This window comes from Schistosoma haematobium, chromosome ZW, assembly GCF_000699445.3.
Source record: "Schistosoma haematobium chromosome ZW, whole genome shotgun sequence".
NCBI classification, from domain to species: domain Eukaryota; kingdom Metazoa; phylum Platyhelminthes; class Trematoda; order Strigeidida; family Schistosomatidae; genus Schistosoma; species Schistosoma haematobium.
The window spans coordinates 27,789,611-27,804,839 of record NC_067195.1 but is presented as its reverse complement, the minus strand read 5'-3'; the positions used below and the strand labels follow the sequence as shown (position 1 = coordinate 27,804,839).

The 15,229-nt window shown below is 39.1% G+C and overlaps 1 protein-coding gene across 1 annotated transcript; it reads left to right on the top strand.

The window, feature by feature from the left end:
* The first annotated feature begins 6,354 nt into the window (after positions 1-6,354).
* On the top strand, positions 6,355-15,019 carry MS3_00001125 (uncharacterized protein). The gene is made up of 3 exons (XM_051208631.1): positions 6,355-9,538; positions 14,427-14,776; positions 14,819-15,019. The coding sequence occupies exon 1, from the start codon at positions 6,705-6,707 to the stop codon at positions 9,165-9,167; it is 2,463 nt and encodes an 820-aa protein (XP_051070922.1). The 5' UTR covers positions 6,355-6,704; the 3' UTR covers positions 9,168-9,538; positions 14,427-14,776; positions 14,819-15,019.
* Positions 15,020-15,229: the final 210 nt, after the last annotated feature.

The following is a 15,229-nucleotide window of genomic DNA, read 5'->3' as shown; positions in this document are numbered from 1 at the left end:
TTCAGACGCCCCATAATCGTAGTATTTCTCGACCTTAAGGCGGCATTCGACTCTGTTGATCGTGAGGTTCTATGGCAGTGTTTGTCACTGAAAGGAGTACCAAAGAAGTACATTAACCTTGTAAAGGCTCTCTACTCGAACACAACTGGTCGAGTGAGAGCTTATGGCGAACTGTCATCAGGATTGATTACCTCAAGTGGTGTTCGTCAGGGCTGTCCACTCTCTCCATTCTTGTTCAACTTTGTCGTCGACGTACTTTTAGAGATAACACTTTCCTCGTCTAGATTTCCAGGGTTGAACTTCTACCGGGAGGTTCACTTGTTGACTTAGAATATGCAGATGACATAGTTTTATTTGGTGAAGACGCTGACAAAATGCAGAGTCTTCTGACCACTCTAAGCAACAATGCAAGCATGTTCGGGATGCGATTCTCTCCCTCGAAATGCAAAATGTTGCTTCAGGATTGGGTTGCATTGACACCCGAACTAATGATAGGGAGTGAAGTAGTTGAGCGTATCGACTGCTTCACTTATCTTGGAAGTCTCATCAGCCCTTGTGGTCTGGTGTGTGACGAAATCTCAGCACGGATACAGAAGGCTCGACTAGCTTTTGCCAACTTGCGTCATTTATGGCGTAGGCGAGATATCCGTCTATCAACCAAAGGACGGGTTTACTGTGCAGCAGTTCGTTCCGTCCTACTTTATGGCAGTGAAACATGGCCGGTAAGAGTAGAGGATATCCGTAGGTTACTAGTATTTGATCATAGGTGTCTTCGAAATATTGCTCGTATATCCTGGGACCTTGGAGTAAGTAATGCAGTTGTTAGGAAACGGGTACTAGGTAAGGATGGCAAATCAATTGATGACGCAGTGAAACTTCATCAGTTGAGATGGCTGGGACATGTGTTACGTATACCCAACCACCAACTGCCTCGATGTGCGATGTTTTGTTTTATGGGAGTTGATTAGACGAAAGCTAGGATTGGCCAGACCAAAACATGACACAAGTCCATGAAGTCACTGACAAGTGAACTGATCCACGTTGGTAGGTGTAGACTACCTGGTTGGGGACCTCGAGATGATAGCAACCGATGGTTAGAGACCCTGAATGACATGGCTCAAAATCGTTTGCAATGGCGCAGGTGCATCCACTCTTTGTGTTCTCCCAAATTTAAGTCTCCTGAATCCTCCTTGTTATTTTTTTCTCTTCCCAAATTTATTTCACTGTATTATACTCTTTAAGTAACATCTCCAAACACTAATCTTACCGATTACTGCTTATACTTTTATTACCTCTACCACTACGAGATTTGAATCGACCACTGCATCTCTGTGCTAATGTGGTGTGGCAACTCGAACTGATGTACGTACGTACGAAGTTCTACGTTGTTACTGACTGGCTGACTGACTGACAATCCATGCTCTTAGTGAACGTTTGGCAAGTAAATTCATCCGTTGATGCCTCGAAGCATCGGAAAACACATGCGCACACGTGATGAATTCAATCGGTGCTAACGATGAAGCTACATCGTCAGAATCCATTGTTAACAGTGACCATAGCTTTGCTCCTTGATAACAAGAAGTTCTAATATTGAAATCTTAGTTTTACATAAATTCATTTATATGGCCATTGACTTTTTCTTATAGCGTAACGGCAGGGAGAGTGTACTGTGCATTCTTATGTGGCTGTGAGACAGGGATGTTGTTTCGTGTTCTTGTGTAATAATTACCAGTTTGGCGCACACGCGATAAGTCATACAGACCGTTTACCAAATACTGCAACCTTGGACGTGGTGTACTATACTACTAGTTCGAATTTCGACCTGTCACGATAGATAAGCATTGCCGTAATTAAAAGACTGATGCGTTATAAATGAAAACGTATATTAAAGTTTAAATCCAGAACAAATGATTCATTAATAAATAACTTCCAATTCTTAAAAATTGGTCTGTGAACACTTGTGAAGCCAGCTGGAAATAAAATAGACAGGAATTAGTTATTGCAGTATAAATGTTTAACAGAAACTAGTATGAAAACAGAAACCGGTATCCAATTACAGATCGAAAGCGCATTTAGAACACCCTTTCTTTAGACAGTCAATCACGCTTATTTGCTTTATCTTTTGAGCTGCTTAGAAAAGCCTTTAGAGTTGGGCTTGACAAGCTTATTTTGTAAATAGTTTTTAATATTATTTGTATTTATTTTGTCAATCTTTCATTGTTTTTATATTTTATCATTAAATGATTGTACCTGTTGTTTTAGTAAATGACCTTGAACACACTTTCTGTTGTGATACTGACAAAGCGTGACATGCTCTTACTGGCTAACAAATACACTACTACTCACACATCCCTCGTTCTATCTTCGTTTTGTGATTGAGTTAACTGAAGTCTAAATCAAATGCCATCTACGTTTATAGACTGTAATTGGAATATATCACATCCTACGTTGGATTATATCACTGGAGAGTTCGTCAACCAGATTGGAATTACCAAGCATTTATAATTGTGGTTCTTAGTACCAGACCAAAGCCGAACACGCATCAATTTGGTGAACTTAAGTAAAGTCCCAACTTTCCATTGTATTTGTAATAATTAAGTTATATATATTAACATTCCTATTGATCTTTATTAACTTTGTTGATACTTTTTGCGTTTATATATCGTCTGGTCCACCACAAGCCTGGGTCGCAACATACATGGCTTGTATTATTTAATTCTTTGGACAGGTTACACGTCGGAAAATTAGACAATGAACATATCTAAAGACTATTATGTGAACTTATTTTGAATCGTTCTGTGTAATCGGCAATTATTGATGCCTATTTTATTTCAGTCCCAAGTAAGGTATAAGTAATTTACATTTACGGCATCAGCACGTAAGCTAGACAGGCCTTGGTTGATTTTCGAAGATCATCACATAGGATCTCAGACAATCTAGTCACCTGAGATTAAGATATCTTGATTATCGAATCGTACTTGTCAATGCTTTCTCGTGACCGCTTCATAATAGTACTTATTCCTGCTATTAGGTATCTTTGCAAGAATACCGGCGTAGCGGTTAATAAATCCCCAAAATAAGTAGCTCTGTAAGTTTTCGACATTGGATGCTGACCACATGTTTTAGTGGACTCACTTAGCTGAAGGCGCTCGGTCATGCATCCGCACCAGATCATGTGTGGGAACGTCGTGCTCAACATCTACTGCAATTGCTAGCCAGACTAGATCAGACAATTCCGATATATTGGCAATCGTCAAATAAAACCTCTGATCTCCTCGACTCTGTCTTTTGATTTCTCTTGGTGGGTACGAGTTATATTAGAAGGTGTTACTGGTAAAAGCGTTGTCAAACACTGAATACCTGTGTCAACTTCATTGGTGAGCCCAACGTGATCTGGTACACCAAATCGTAAACTGTGAGACTGTTCCATTTCGAGATTCTATATATTATTGTTTTATCTTAATTTTTTATACATTGTGATAAAGTTTTCACATGTATTGAGATTTAGTGCCCGCAGTGTCGAGTCACCTAGACTGGTGGCCACATTGCAACATGATCGATAGCATTCGATCTGCACTAATAAGGACTAGACAAGCATGACATTGATCACCACCCAGTGATCAATCAATTGTGATTTTCACATGTATATGCCTCCTCTGCATGATTATAATTTATTTCCTTCAATATAATCATTTGGTGGCTAATATATCTAACTGTAGAATGTGATATTAACATCTTGGTATGTGTTATAATCATCTACAGTATATACATAATATTTACAACCCTCAGGACAGTTAATATTTTCACCATTAACCTATTTCTGCCATAAAAGTCGAACAAACCGTGAAAATCAGCCAGAATTGTGCTTAAGAAGGGAAAAAGGATAAATCTTATCATGGTATCGTTACTTGTAACGCAGTTTTGGTAGCCTTGACAACAATACAATTTTTATGACGACATATGCTTGGATCATGAAATTTCATATAAGAATAAAAGACTTCTCTACCCTCAGTGTACAGTTAAGTAAAAATAATTGCTAGTCCGCGATGCAAATACGAAAAAACTGTTATAGCAGCACCTGATTAATGAATTTTCAAGGACTTCGCCATACCATGTACTGCAAAATGGAAAAACCCCTTTTCACCTAATTGTAAAAACGGAAAATGAAATTTCAAATTTATTTATAATTAATTTCGTATTTCGGCTGTGAAAAATTCAGAAATGAAAAAGTGTCGCAATACCCCTGGAGCGCTGCCCGGCAAAAAGGTCACGTCCGCTCAAAACTGCCCACCGTTTCGTTTAAACGACCTTGAACGGTCTGACACGAGCCGGCCGTTTCAGTCTTCAGTAATAATGATAAGAGGTCTACCGACCTATATTAATCTTTGCAGTTTGTAACACTGTAGAGGTCCAATCTCATTTTGAACACCTCGACAGAAGATGCTGATAGATCGTGTTCCGGCAGAGAATTCCAGTAAATCACTACTCGATGAGAGAAAGGAAACTCCAGACGTAGACGATTTGATCTCTGTTTTTGAACTTTTTTCGAATATCCTCTCGAATGATCAGTCCTAGACGGAAGGAAAAGATAGGATATATTAATGCCAAGATTACTGTGCAGTACATGATAAGCCAATATTAGATCCCCCCGTATCCAGTTTCAGTTCGGAAAGGACAGGAGGCTTGATGGCCTGTGTTAGTCCTGGCAATGGTGGTCTCTCAGTTGATCCAACTTTCCTTTGAAAGAGTCGACGGATGGAGCCTCAACTACGTGCTGAGGTAATGAATTCCACTCGTTGATGATATGATGGGAAAGTCGATAGTCAGCTGACAAGTAATTTGTTCTGGGCTCGTGAACTTTTTTGGAGTGTCCCCGTAAATTCTCTGTTTTGAAAAATAGGAAAAATGTGAGCATACCAGGTGTAAATTTATCACTAAGCAATTCGAAAACTGTAATCAAGTCGACTGTAGTTCTACGATATCACAACGGGAAAAGATTTAGCTTGGCCGACCGAGCATCAGACGGAAGCTTCGCTATTCCGGGAATCAGCTTAGTTGCTGTTCTCTGAACCTTTTCCGGAAGCCCATTGTCTTTTTTTAAGCAGCGGCTAGCCGCTTGTATGCAGTACTCAAGTTTAGGACGTATGAACACTGTATACGAAGTCTAAAACGTTTTAGCGTCGACATGACTAAAAGCCCTACGTATTGACCATGAGGTTCCAAAACCTTTGGCGGCTACTGCACGGCAGTGGGCAGTAGTCTTTGAGCCTTGGCTAACGATGACTTCTAAGTCATTATGCGTCTGGACGACAGGTAGCTCAGTGTTATTCATCGTGTATATATCTGTACCTTGACGATCGATATGTATCACAACACGCTTGGAAGTATTTATCGGCAACTGCCAGGTTTGAGACCATTCAGATAATTTCTTCAGGTCATTTTGGAGTTCTGAGCTATCACCCTTACATCGTATCGCTCTCCATCGTTCGCAACGAAGTTAGATAATTCCTTCAGTAGCCTAGGATGTAATTCATCGGGCCCCGTGGATTTACCTATGTCAAGCTTACTTAGCAGACCAAAGACGTCGAGTTCTTTAACGGTCACGCTATCCAGTGTATGTGTGGGGGGATTTGTATGCGCTGACGGGAAGGGTGCTTCTATGGTATATACATTCCTAAAGTAATTCGAGCACACTTGAGCCTTACCAAAGTCGTCCTCTACTAGTTATGTGGCAGTACTGTCTCCCCGTAGTACATGAATATTTCCTCTTCATTTTGTCCTTTGGTTTATATAGAAATACAGGCGTTTAGGACATTCTATGGATTCCTTAAAACGTTTTCCTTCGTACAACTTTCTAGATTTACGGAGAGTCAAGGCACAGGTATTCCGAGCTGTTCACTCCACACCCTACCTACATTCCCCAGGATCGCAACTGTAATTACTCTCAGAAAGAAAACCTCCCACACCCTTTAGTACCGACCCATCACATAACAACGGCTCCCATGTATAACAACAGTCGCAACTCCTCCCAGTTACGCGTAGCAGACCCCTCTCACGCTAACCTAAATAGCCATAACAGGGGCTACGAGTCTAACCATCAAGACTATTTTGTAAATAACCATACACTTCACAGTAGGCCTGTACAAGATTTTTTTTGGAATAAGACCCCTAGTGACACCTCTGTTGAAGCATATAGCCCAGGTTATTTCAAACCACATGCAAACCATAAATTTGTTTCCTCCGTACAGTTTCCATCAGAGAGTACTCACACCCTTTCCTCCTGGGTAAACTCCCCAATCAACTTCACTAGCTCATTTGATACATCTCCCACTAAGTCTAGCTATCAAAATACCGAGCTAATGAAGAACATCCAATCCCTCACATCAAACTCATCTCACACCCGCGAGGGTTACGATGACTTTATCCGAGATACCCTCACCCATTTTAACTTAGTAGGCCACTTGCTTAATATATGTCTTATCAACGCTCGATCGATCTGCAACAAAAAGACGGATTTAGCCCTGTTTGTATCCATATACCAACCATCACTTATTATGATATCTGAAGCATGGACGAACAGTAATATTTCCGACCGAAGTATATCTCTTGATAACTATTTTCTATATAGAAGCGATAGATTGAATGGACGAGGCGGAGGATGCCTTATTTACGCTCACTCTAGCCTAAACTCACTGCTATGTGATATGCCTGAACTAAACAAACTGAAGGATTCGGTGTGGATTGTATTAAAGCCGTCGAATTCCGTTACCTTACTGGTTGGCTGTGTTTATCGTCAACCTAACGCATCAATAGATGAAATAGCAGTATTATCGGAGGTATTCACACTAGCACCATCCCTCTCATTCACAGGCAAGCTCATTTGTGGTGACTTCAATATGCCCGAAATTTCTTGGCTGCCAGTCAAAGCGCCGAGACGTTATGAATCATTTATTGAATGTCTAGAGCTTGGACAATGGACTCAGTATGTCGATAGCCCTACCAGACATCAAAACATCTTAGACTTAGTCTTTACCAGTGGCCTCATCCCCAATACTTTGTATATTGGAAAAAAGTTCCCAGGTAGTGATCATAATATTGTCATATGCAGCCTTAATGTAAAAGCCACAACCGATAGAAGTAAAACCGTAACATATCGTAGAAACTATCGCAAGGTTGATTGGAATAACTTCCACAATTACCTAAGAAGCACTGATTGGAGAACTTTCTTTACCTCAAACAATACCGACACATTAACCAATATATTTTATCACAACATCAAAAGTATCATCAACAACATCGCACCTTTAGAATACTGTAAACCTACGTTCTCCAAAGATCTCTATATACCGATCAGTACAAGAAGACGTCTTCAAAGACATTGTACTCGATTCCACAACTTAAATGACTTTTCCTCTTTAGTAACGATGACAGAAATACTTGTCCGAACAGAGGCAATAAGTAAACAAAAAGCAGTAGCACAGGAAAAACGTGCAGTTGAACTTAATAATAACTCCTCTGCACTCACCATACTACTCCAAAATAAACGCTCTAAATCGAGAGGGAGTATATTCATTAAAGGCAAACAAGTATACGAAGATCCCAAACTTATCACAGAATTATTTACTGAACATTTTTGTTTCTCACTAACTAACGAAAAACCATTTAATGATTCAGAACCAATCCCAGTAACTCCCTGTGAAATTACTAATGTAGAATTCAGTGTACAAAATATCTCCAAGGCAATCAGTACATTGAAACACTCCTACACTGATGGACCAGATGGTATTCCATCTAGCATGTTAAAACGTGGTGATGATATGTGTGTTTTGCTTCTCAAACTATTCGCGATATCACTCTCTTCAGCGTGTTACCCTACTGCCTGGAAAACTACACATATCATTCCCAAAATTAAAACAGGACCTGAAGCAAACGTTGAAAATTACCGGTCTATAAACATAACTTCAGTGGTATCCAGAGTGATGGAAAAAGTAGTTAAGGCGGCTGTAGTCCAACATCTACTAACTAATAATCTCATCTCGACCTCCCAGCATGGATTTCTTAGGTCCAGATCATGCGATACATGCCTAGTAGACTACCTGAATGATATAACTCTGAAACGAGACAGCGGACTCCTTGTATCAGTCCTATTCCTAGACTTTAAGAAAGCCTTTGATAAGGTCCCACACAAAAGGCTACTCGTCAAACTAAAGTCCTTCGGAATACACAACCCACTGTACTCATGGTTTGCTTCGTTCTTAACAGAACGTAAACAGATGGTAAAGTACAATGACTGTCTCTCGTCCCCTAGACCAATCACCAGTGGAGTCATCCAGGGAAGCGTATTAGGTCCACTTTTGTTTCTTATGTATATAAACGATATATGTAACACCATAGAATTTGGGAAACCATACTTATATGCTGATGATCTCAAAATAGTATACAGCTATAAGCCTGAGACACTAAGCGAAAGTGTATCCCAGATCCAAAAGGACCTCAATAACTTAACTATATGGAGTGAAAAATGGCAATTACCATTTAACCTCAACAAGTGCGGGATCATGCACTTTGGAAAGCATCCCTATAAACCGCGACTTCACTTAAATGAATGTAGAGTCCAAACACTCGAATCAGTACACGATTTAGGAATTAACTACACAGGAAGCCTGAACTTTGAAGAACATGCCTCCTCTATTATTTCTAAATCTAGACGGCTAATTGGTTTTATAATGAAAAACTTTTTCACAACAGAGGGTAAACTTACTCTCTACAAAATATGTGTACGACCCTCCCTTGAATACTGCTTTTTTGTCTTCTCTAATATGAATATCGCAGACAAGATAAGAGTAGATGTTCAAAGACGTTTCACACGTCAACTACTAGGATGTAACTCGAATATCGATTACACAGACAGATGTAAGCATCTATCTTTAGAACCTTTATGGCACCATAGGCTAATAAACAATTTAATATTTCTCTACAAAGCGATATATGGGCTTTCCTTTCTAACCTCCTGCCCGACTATCACCCACGACCCAGCCTATAGACTTAGGAACAACGCATATACACTACTTACCGTAAAACACCAAAAACAAATGCGTTGTAAGTTTTTTACAGGCTGCCAATGCCTATCCGTAACTGTGATACGTTTACCAGATTCAAAAAGCTAATAACCCTATTTCTAGACTCCAAAGAGCTTCAACATTTCCTTGAACTCCCGCCCACCGATGAGGCACTTTATTACGGACCGCCTAGTATCTAGAAAGAACAAGATTATAACAAGTTCGACTGTTACTAATACGAATATAACCAAATCACAGAATATATGGCTTATCCTTTCCTATTATTCATTGTTTATTAATCATGGCCTTATGCTCCTAACCCTAGCTTTTAGTTCCCAAATCTCTACAGGTTAAATGTACATTATTCTTCCTAAAAGTCATGTTTTTTTTCTACTGTAAGTAGACAGATAGCTCAATCTTATGGATGCTGATCTACCAAGGCCGATCATACAAAGCTCAAAATTTGGCCACAAAGTCTTGTGAGTTTCTCAATGCTTTATTTGTCTTACCCTGAAAATTTTTTTCTACAATTTTATACCCTCTCATATCTTTTGACTTGCTATTAGCCCTTACTTCTTTAAACCATTAGTTATTTTCATAGCAGTGTGATATACTATATGGACATCTAACCCATAAAACAGACTTTTCAACTATCTGATTTGCTTGTAACATGGACCTAGTAGAGACAGTGTATTCCAACTATGGGCTTTGATTAAAGCAGTATTCATACTTACCACAAACGTAAGAGAGCCTAACATCACAAAAGGAGGGAGGGTGGCGTTACTGACCAGCAAACATGATGGTGGGGAGATAAATTCAATTCACCCATGTCTGTAGGACAGAACATTTTGTTTAATTACGGCTCCTTATGGTTTAGTGGGATGTCACGAACTTATGGTATTGATGCTGATTTATCACGCAAAATACCTCATTAAATCGTGTTACGAACGTTGAATTGGTTTCACTTCCTACCCAGTAATCCTATTACAAGCAAACTAGACAATTCGCGAATATACGAAGCCTACTCAAGACCCTATAATACCTGGAAAAAAAATAATAAAAAAAGGGGCTCCAATAGCCTCGATAAAAAAAAAGAAAGACAGCCAATTGTATATCACAATACTGTTTCTAGCACTATATTTTATTTTATAATCACACATAATTCCATACTCTCAGCTCCTTTCCGAATCGCCTCCATTTGTCAGTTGTATGTCCACTCACACCTTGTTAACACTTATTTTCTTTAACCTATTAAAATGCTCTTTCTTAACAAATACCTTAATAAAAGAAAATTAGACTGAGTAATCATACCTTAAACATTTCATGAATATTGGCTATTCTGCCTCTCGTCCTTTCTCTTACTTGCTCCCTCTTTCAGCCCCCTTGTGATATGGAACGAAAGATTTCATCCTGCACCATCCTCAAAGCCTTAGACTTTCCAAAGGGACATAAGGTTGCGACATTTAGAAGCTCCCAACTTCATGGACCTGTCCTTGACCATCAGTTGCACATTCGCAACGCAACTTTCGTGAAGCGCGCCAACTGTAGTACTGATTAAAACCATCTACATTCATATCTTATAAATTATGAACCCAGCTATGTAATTTACTACAGTGGATATTGTATCAATTTGATCTTGCCTGTAAACTGGCATGTCTCATGTAACGAACTGTTATTTGAGAATAAAATTATTATTTTGTCTCATCAGTCCGCAGTAACCTAAATCTATCCCACATTTTTATTCCCTTACGAAGAAGGATGCGGATCTCCCTACCGAACCATGGTGGAGAGTTTCTCGGCCACCTTGGTATGGTCCTAGGGATGTAGGTACGGTAACTTTTAAGTATAAATTTCGAAATATGTCCCAAGCCATTTCAATTGAGGACTCTGGGTTTATTGTCCAATCTACTGACGACGCTGAACGCATGATATCTGGTATGTTTGCTTTCCAGACGTTAGGTCTGGATTTAGCTAACACGTGCTCGTGATTGACAGTTATATGGAAGTCGAAAGTTAAAACTGAGTGGTCACTTTTACCTAGGGGTGGCATGTGATGGAGGTTCACAACGTCACCCTCATAGTGAGGCAATATAAGATCTAGTAAAGATGATTCAGTGGCCGGGTAGTATCTAGTCGTTTCTTTCACTTCTTGCACTAGGGCACGTGATAAACCCATCAACTAGTTCCTGCTCTAAGGGATTTGCTGACGATTCAGTTCGTAGATTTTCCCAGTCTACCATAGGTGCATTAAAGTCATCTAGGTAAGATCATGGAAATAAGTTAAGGTATTTCAGTCTGTCTTCATAAGATAGGCCAGATGAACCTTTTACCATCTTAGTCCCTCGTCGTTGGACTCGTTCCAGCATATCCACGCCATACTTGAAGCAGTGACTAGCTGCTTGAATTCCATATTCCAAATGTGGTCACGCGAAAGTCGATTATAATAATCTAAATATCTCATCAAATACTGGAAAAACGTACTAATAGACAATAATATCTTGTAGCCTTTTGTAGTAAGAGCCTGACAGTGACTGGTAGTTTTGAGATCACTGCTTGTTATGACTCCTAAATCTTTATAGTTTCTTCCTTTGGGTAACACGGATCCATATATTGTGTAGTGATACGAATCACCATGGTTATTTTATTGCATCACCAGACTCTTGTTACGATTTACTTCTTGTGACCACCAGTCCATCCATGCCATCAATGAGCTGAGATCATCCAGTAATACTATTCTATCTGATATGCTGTGAATCAGTTCGTAATTCATTTGCATAAGGTAAAAAGAAAAGAAACCGAGGATTGGGTCTTGGGGAACTGAACATTTTACAGGTTCCCAGTCTATGGCCGTATAATGGATTTCAGTTTTAATTTAAGACCAAAATAAAAGACCTTATCGAAGGCTGTACTCAGATCTTTGAAAATCGCATCTACAGGAATATTTCTATGTTTTGCCGCAGCTCAATCTTCTTTTGCGAAAAGATTTGTCAAACATGATAGACTTCTCCGAAAACCATCCCCTTCCACATAGTTTATAACAGCTATCCGAATAATTTTTCGATTAGTTTTACAACTTCACCAGTTATGTTAACGGGTCGATAGTTACTAACTAGATCTCTACTCCCAGCCTTATACGTCGAACTAATTATCGCGTCTTTCCAGTCTTTGGACGATCTGGACTGCAGCAGAGACATATCAAACAGTATCGCTAAAGGTACAGCAATTACATCTGATAGGGCTTTCATGATCCTGGGATGAATATCACCAGGCCCACTGAATTTATCAGATTCGAGATGCTGAGGTAGTATTGAAACAGTACCTTTCTCAATGACTACAGGGTCCATCAGTGAGGCGCCACAATCACAATGAATCGTTGGTTGTTCTTCATTACTGGTAGGAAACACATTACTAAAATATTCTGATAAAGCTTCAGCTTTTTCGGTATCGTTTCTTTCCGATATTAGCAGATTTTCTTGTGTCAAAAGTGATTGAATTCCATCACTTCGCTGAGTTCGTCTTTTTATATACGAGAATAACCGTTTCGGACTATATTTACAATCAGTAGCCAAATGTTTTTCATATAGCCGTTTAGTCATACTTAATAATGCTTTACAAGAATTCCTAATCTTACAGTAACTGGATCCGTACTGTTCTAAGTCAGCAGAAATGAACATATTCTAGTGCCTTTTTTCATACGTCTAATAAGTTTCTTGACTTGTTTAGTTATTCATGGTGGACTGTTATTCGGTCTATGTGGTACTAGGTATGATATGAACGAGGACGTAAGTGAATTAAACTTGCCTTTAAGTATAGACCATGTTTCTTTAACTGTTGAGCTAGTATCCACTGACCAATCTGTCTTAGCAACGCACTCCTGAATGGCTGATATGTTAGCTCTCCATACATTTGGGTGAGGCTTTAGCTGATCGTATATCATGCAACTAGCTCTAAGAGTGAATGGCAAAACAGTGGGATAGCGATTCGCTAACGGTGGAAGAACATTTAGGTTGGCAATACCCTCAGTCGCATGAGTGATTAACAAGTCCGACGGAGAAGAACCTTGGTCTGCACCAAAACGTGTGGGTTCGGATACATGCTGTACTAGTGCATACTCCATTAATGTTATCAGAGACCTACTATCAAAGGACTTTATAGATCTCTCCGCAGTTGTCTCTGTCCAAACAATATCAGGTGTATTGAAGTCTTCTAATATCAAGCATCTGTTATTTGCACTCCATAGCTGAGTTTGCTCTAAAACAAAGTCATCAGCTAAGCAGATTAGGCTGCAATAGATATCATCGAGTATAAATGTACAAACATCCGATAGTGAGCTCATAGCTAATGACTTCACAAGTTCCACTATCACGGGATTCTCAAACAGAGGAGTGGTTATTTATATTATTGGCTATGTATAGAAGGATGCCACCTCCTTTCTAACATCTATATCTATCACTTCTTGGGTAGTGGTATCCAGCTAATTCTGAAGTAATATCGAAGCCATGGACTAACCAAGTTTCTATCACATCTACAACGAGTGGCCCTAATTTGTTCACCAATGTTTCTAGTTCATAGGATTTATTTCTTAGACCACCAGCGTTGGGATATAAAACTCCTGGGGAGAACGGCTTATCCACACAGTCCTTGATAGCATTCGCTTTCAAGACCTGAATGTTCGAAAACCCACTAATCGGAGATTTTCCTTACCGTTTTGTCGGTGGGTTCGTAATTTAATTGCTGTGGGGTTTGTTGGGTGTCCATTGGGTTGCTTGGATATTAAGTTTTTTCATATTTAATTGATCTTTTGCTGCAGCGAAATCACAAAATCATTTTGAAGAACATCAACTTAGCTTCCTCTGTCTTGTAGTGCATACGTTGGCTCGATTGTTGCCTTTTAACTTGATCTGGGATGCCAAATCCAAAACTGAACCTCACTGCCTTTGTTTAAACCTTTATAAGATCCAGAAAACAACGTGACAAAAATAAGAATAACTTAACAGTTTTAGATGCCTGAAATTTTTGTGGATCACTGTTTTACTCGAGGATTAAGACAAAATGTCAAATAACCCGTACGTCTTAAATGTTAGTAGTAATTTCTTCAGTTAGTAAGGTGTTGTTGCGATGAATAACTGATTTTTACTAATTACCCAGTAATGTTTGTAGTGCTTCATGTTCAAGAAATATTTCTGTCGACGTGAGGCGTTTTAATGTATAATACTGGACAGGCACTTCGGAAGCTGGACTGAACTCGAAAGTGTGCTAAGGGGATTCCAAAACGTAGAACAGAATAATTTTTCTCTTCTCACAATACCAATACCCATCACATTCACGCTAAAAGTAAACTGCTGATTGATCAATTCTACTTTGTAGGTATTCGTTATTTCAGTTGGTAGTAACGGATAATTCTGGTCGTGGGAGCGCTATTCTGTTTGTCTAGAATTACGAGCAGATGTAACCTGCATCGTCGATAAATTGTGACATGCCGGAGTCCTTGCCATTATATGCTACTAGCGTACATAAAAAGACGAACTCATACCAGTAAGCTCAGTCATTTACGAAACACGAATCGTATGGTTCATCATATTCGTAGACATTGTAGTCGGAGGAAGCTATCTAACACACACACATTCCATAATAACACAACAATTCTATTACCCAGACTAAGCAAACAGTATGTACAGATTCAACGAGGCCAGGTTTTAATTAAGAATCATCAATAAGTGGGTAAGACTGTATTTTCTCTAACGCTTGTCTTTGTGTAGTATTCTTTACAATAGAAAATATGGATCAGAATATAACAAAATATGGAGACGTGACAGGAACTGTTTACTATGAGAAATTATTTGTTGAAGTATTTTTGACTTAACCACAAATTCAACTTGTAAACTGATTTTTCTGCATCAATAAACTCCCGCCCAAATTTTATTCCCGTCTTCGTAGTTTCATGGGGAGATATACCGATAATATTAACACAGAAAACACGTTTTAAATATACCTCGTTAAACTCAACATTAGCAATTGCAACTAGTATAAAAAATGTTTGCTGCAAATTGTTTATAAAGGGGTAGGAATAAGTAACTTTATGACTGTGTTGGTTTTGCATGGTACTTGGGCATTCTAAATCAAGCAGGTAACTCTAATTTCCAACGCTTATATACAACACTAAACCCTAA

Bases quoted from the DNA above. Each gene is read 5' to 3' on its own strand.
- MS3_00001125 (XM_051208631.1), top strand. From the start codon at position 6,705: ATGCCTGAACTAAACAAACTGAAGGATTCGGTGTGGATTGTATTAAAG.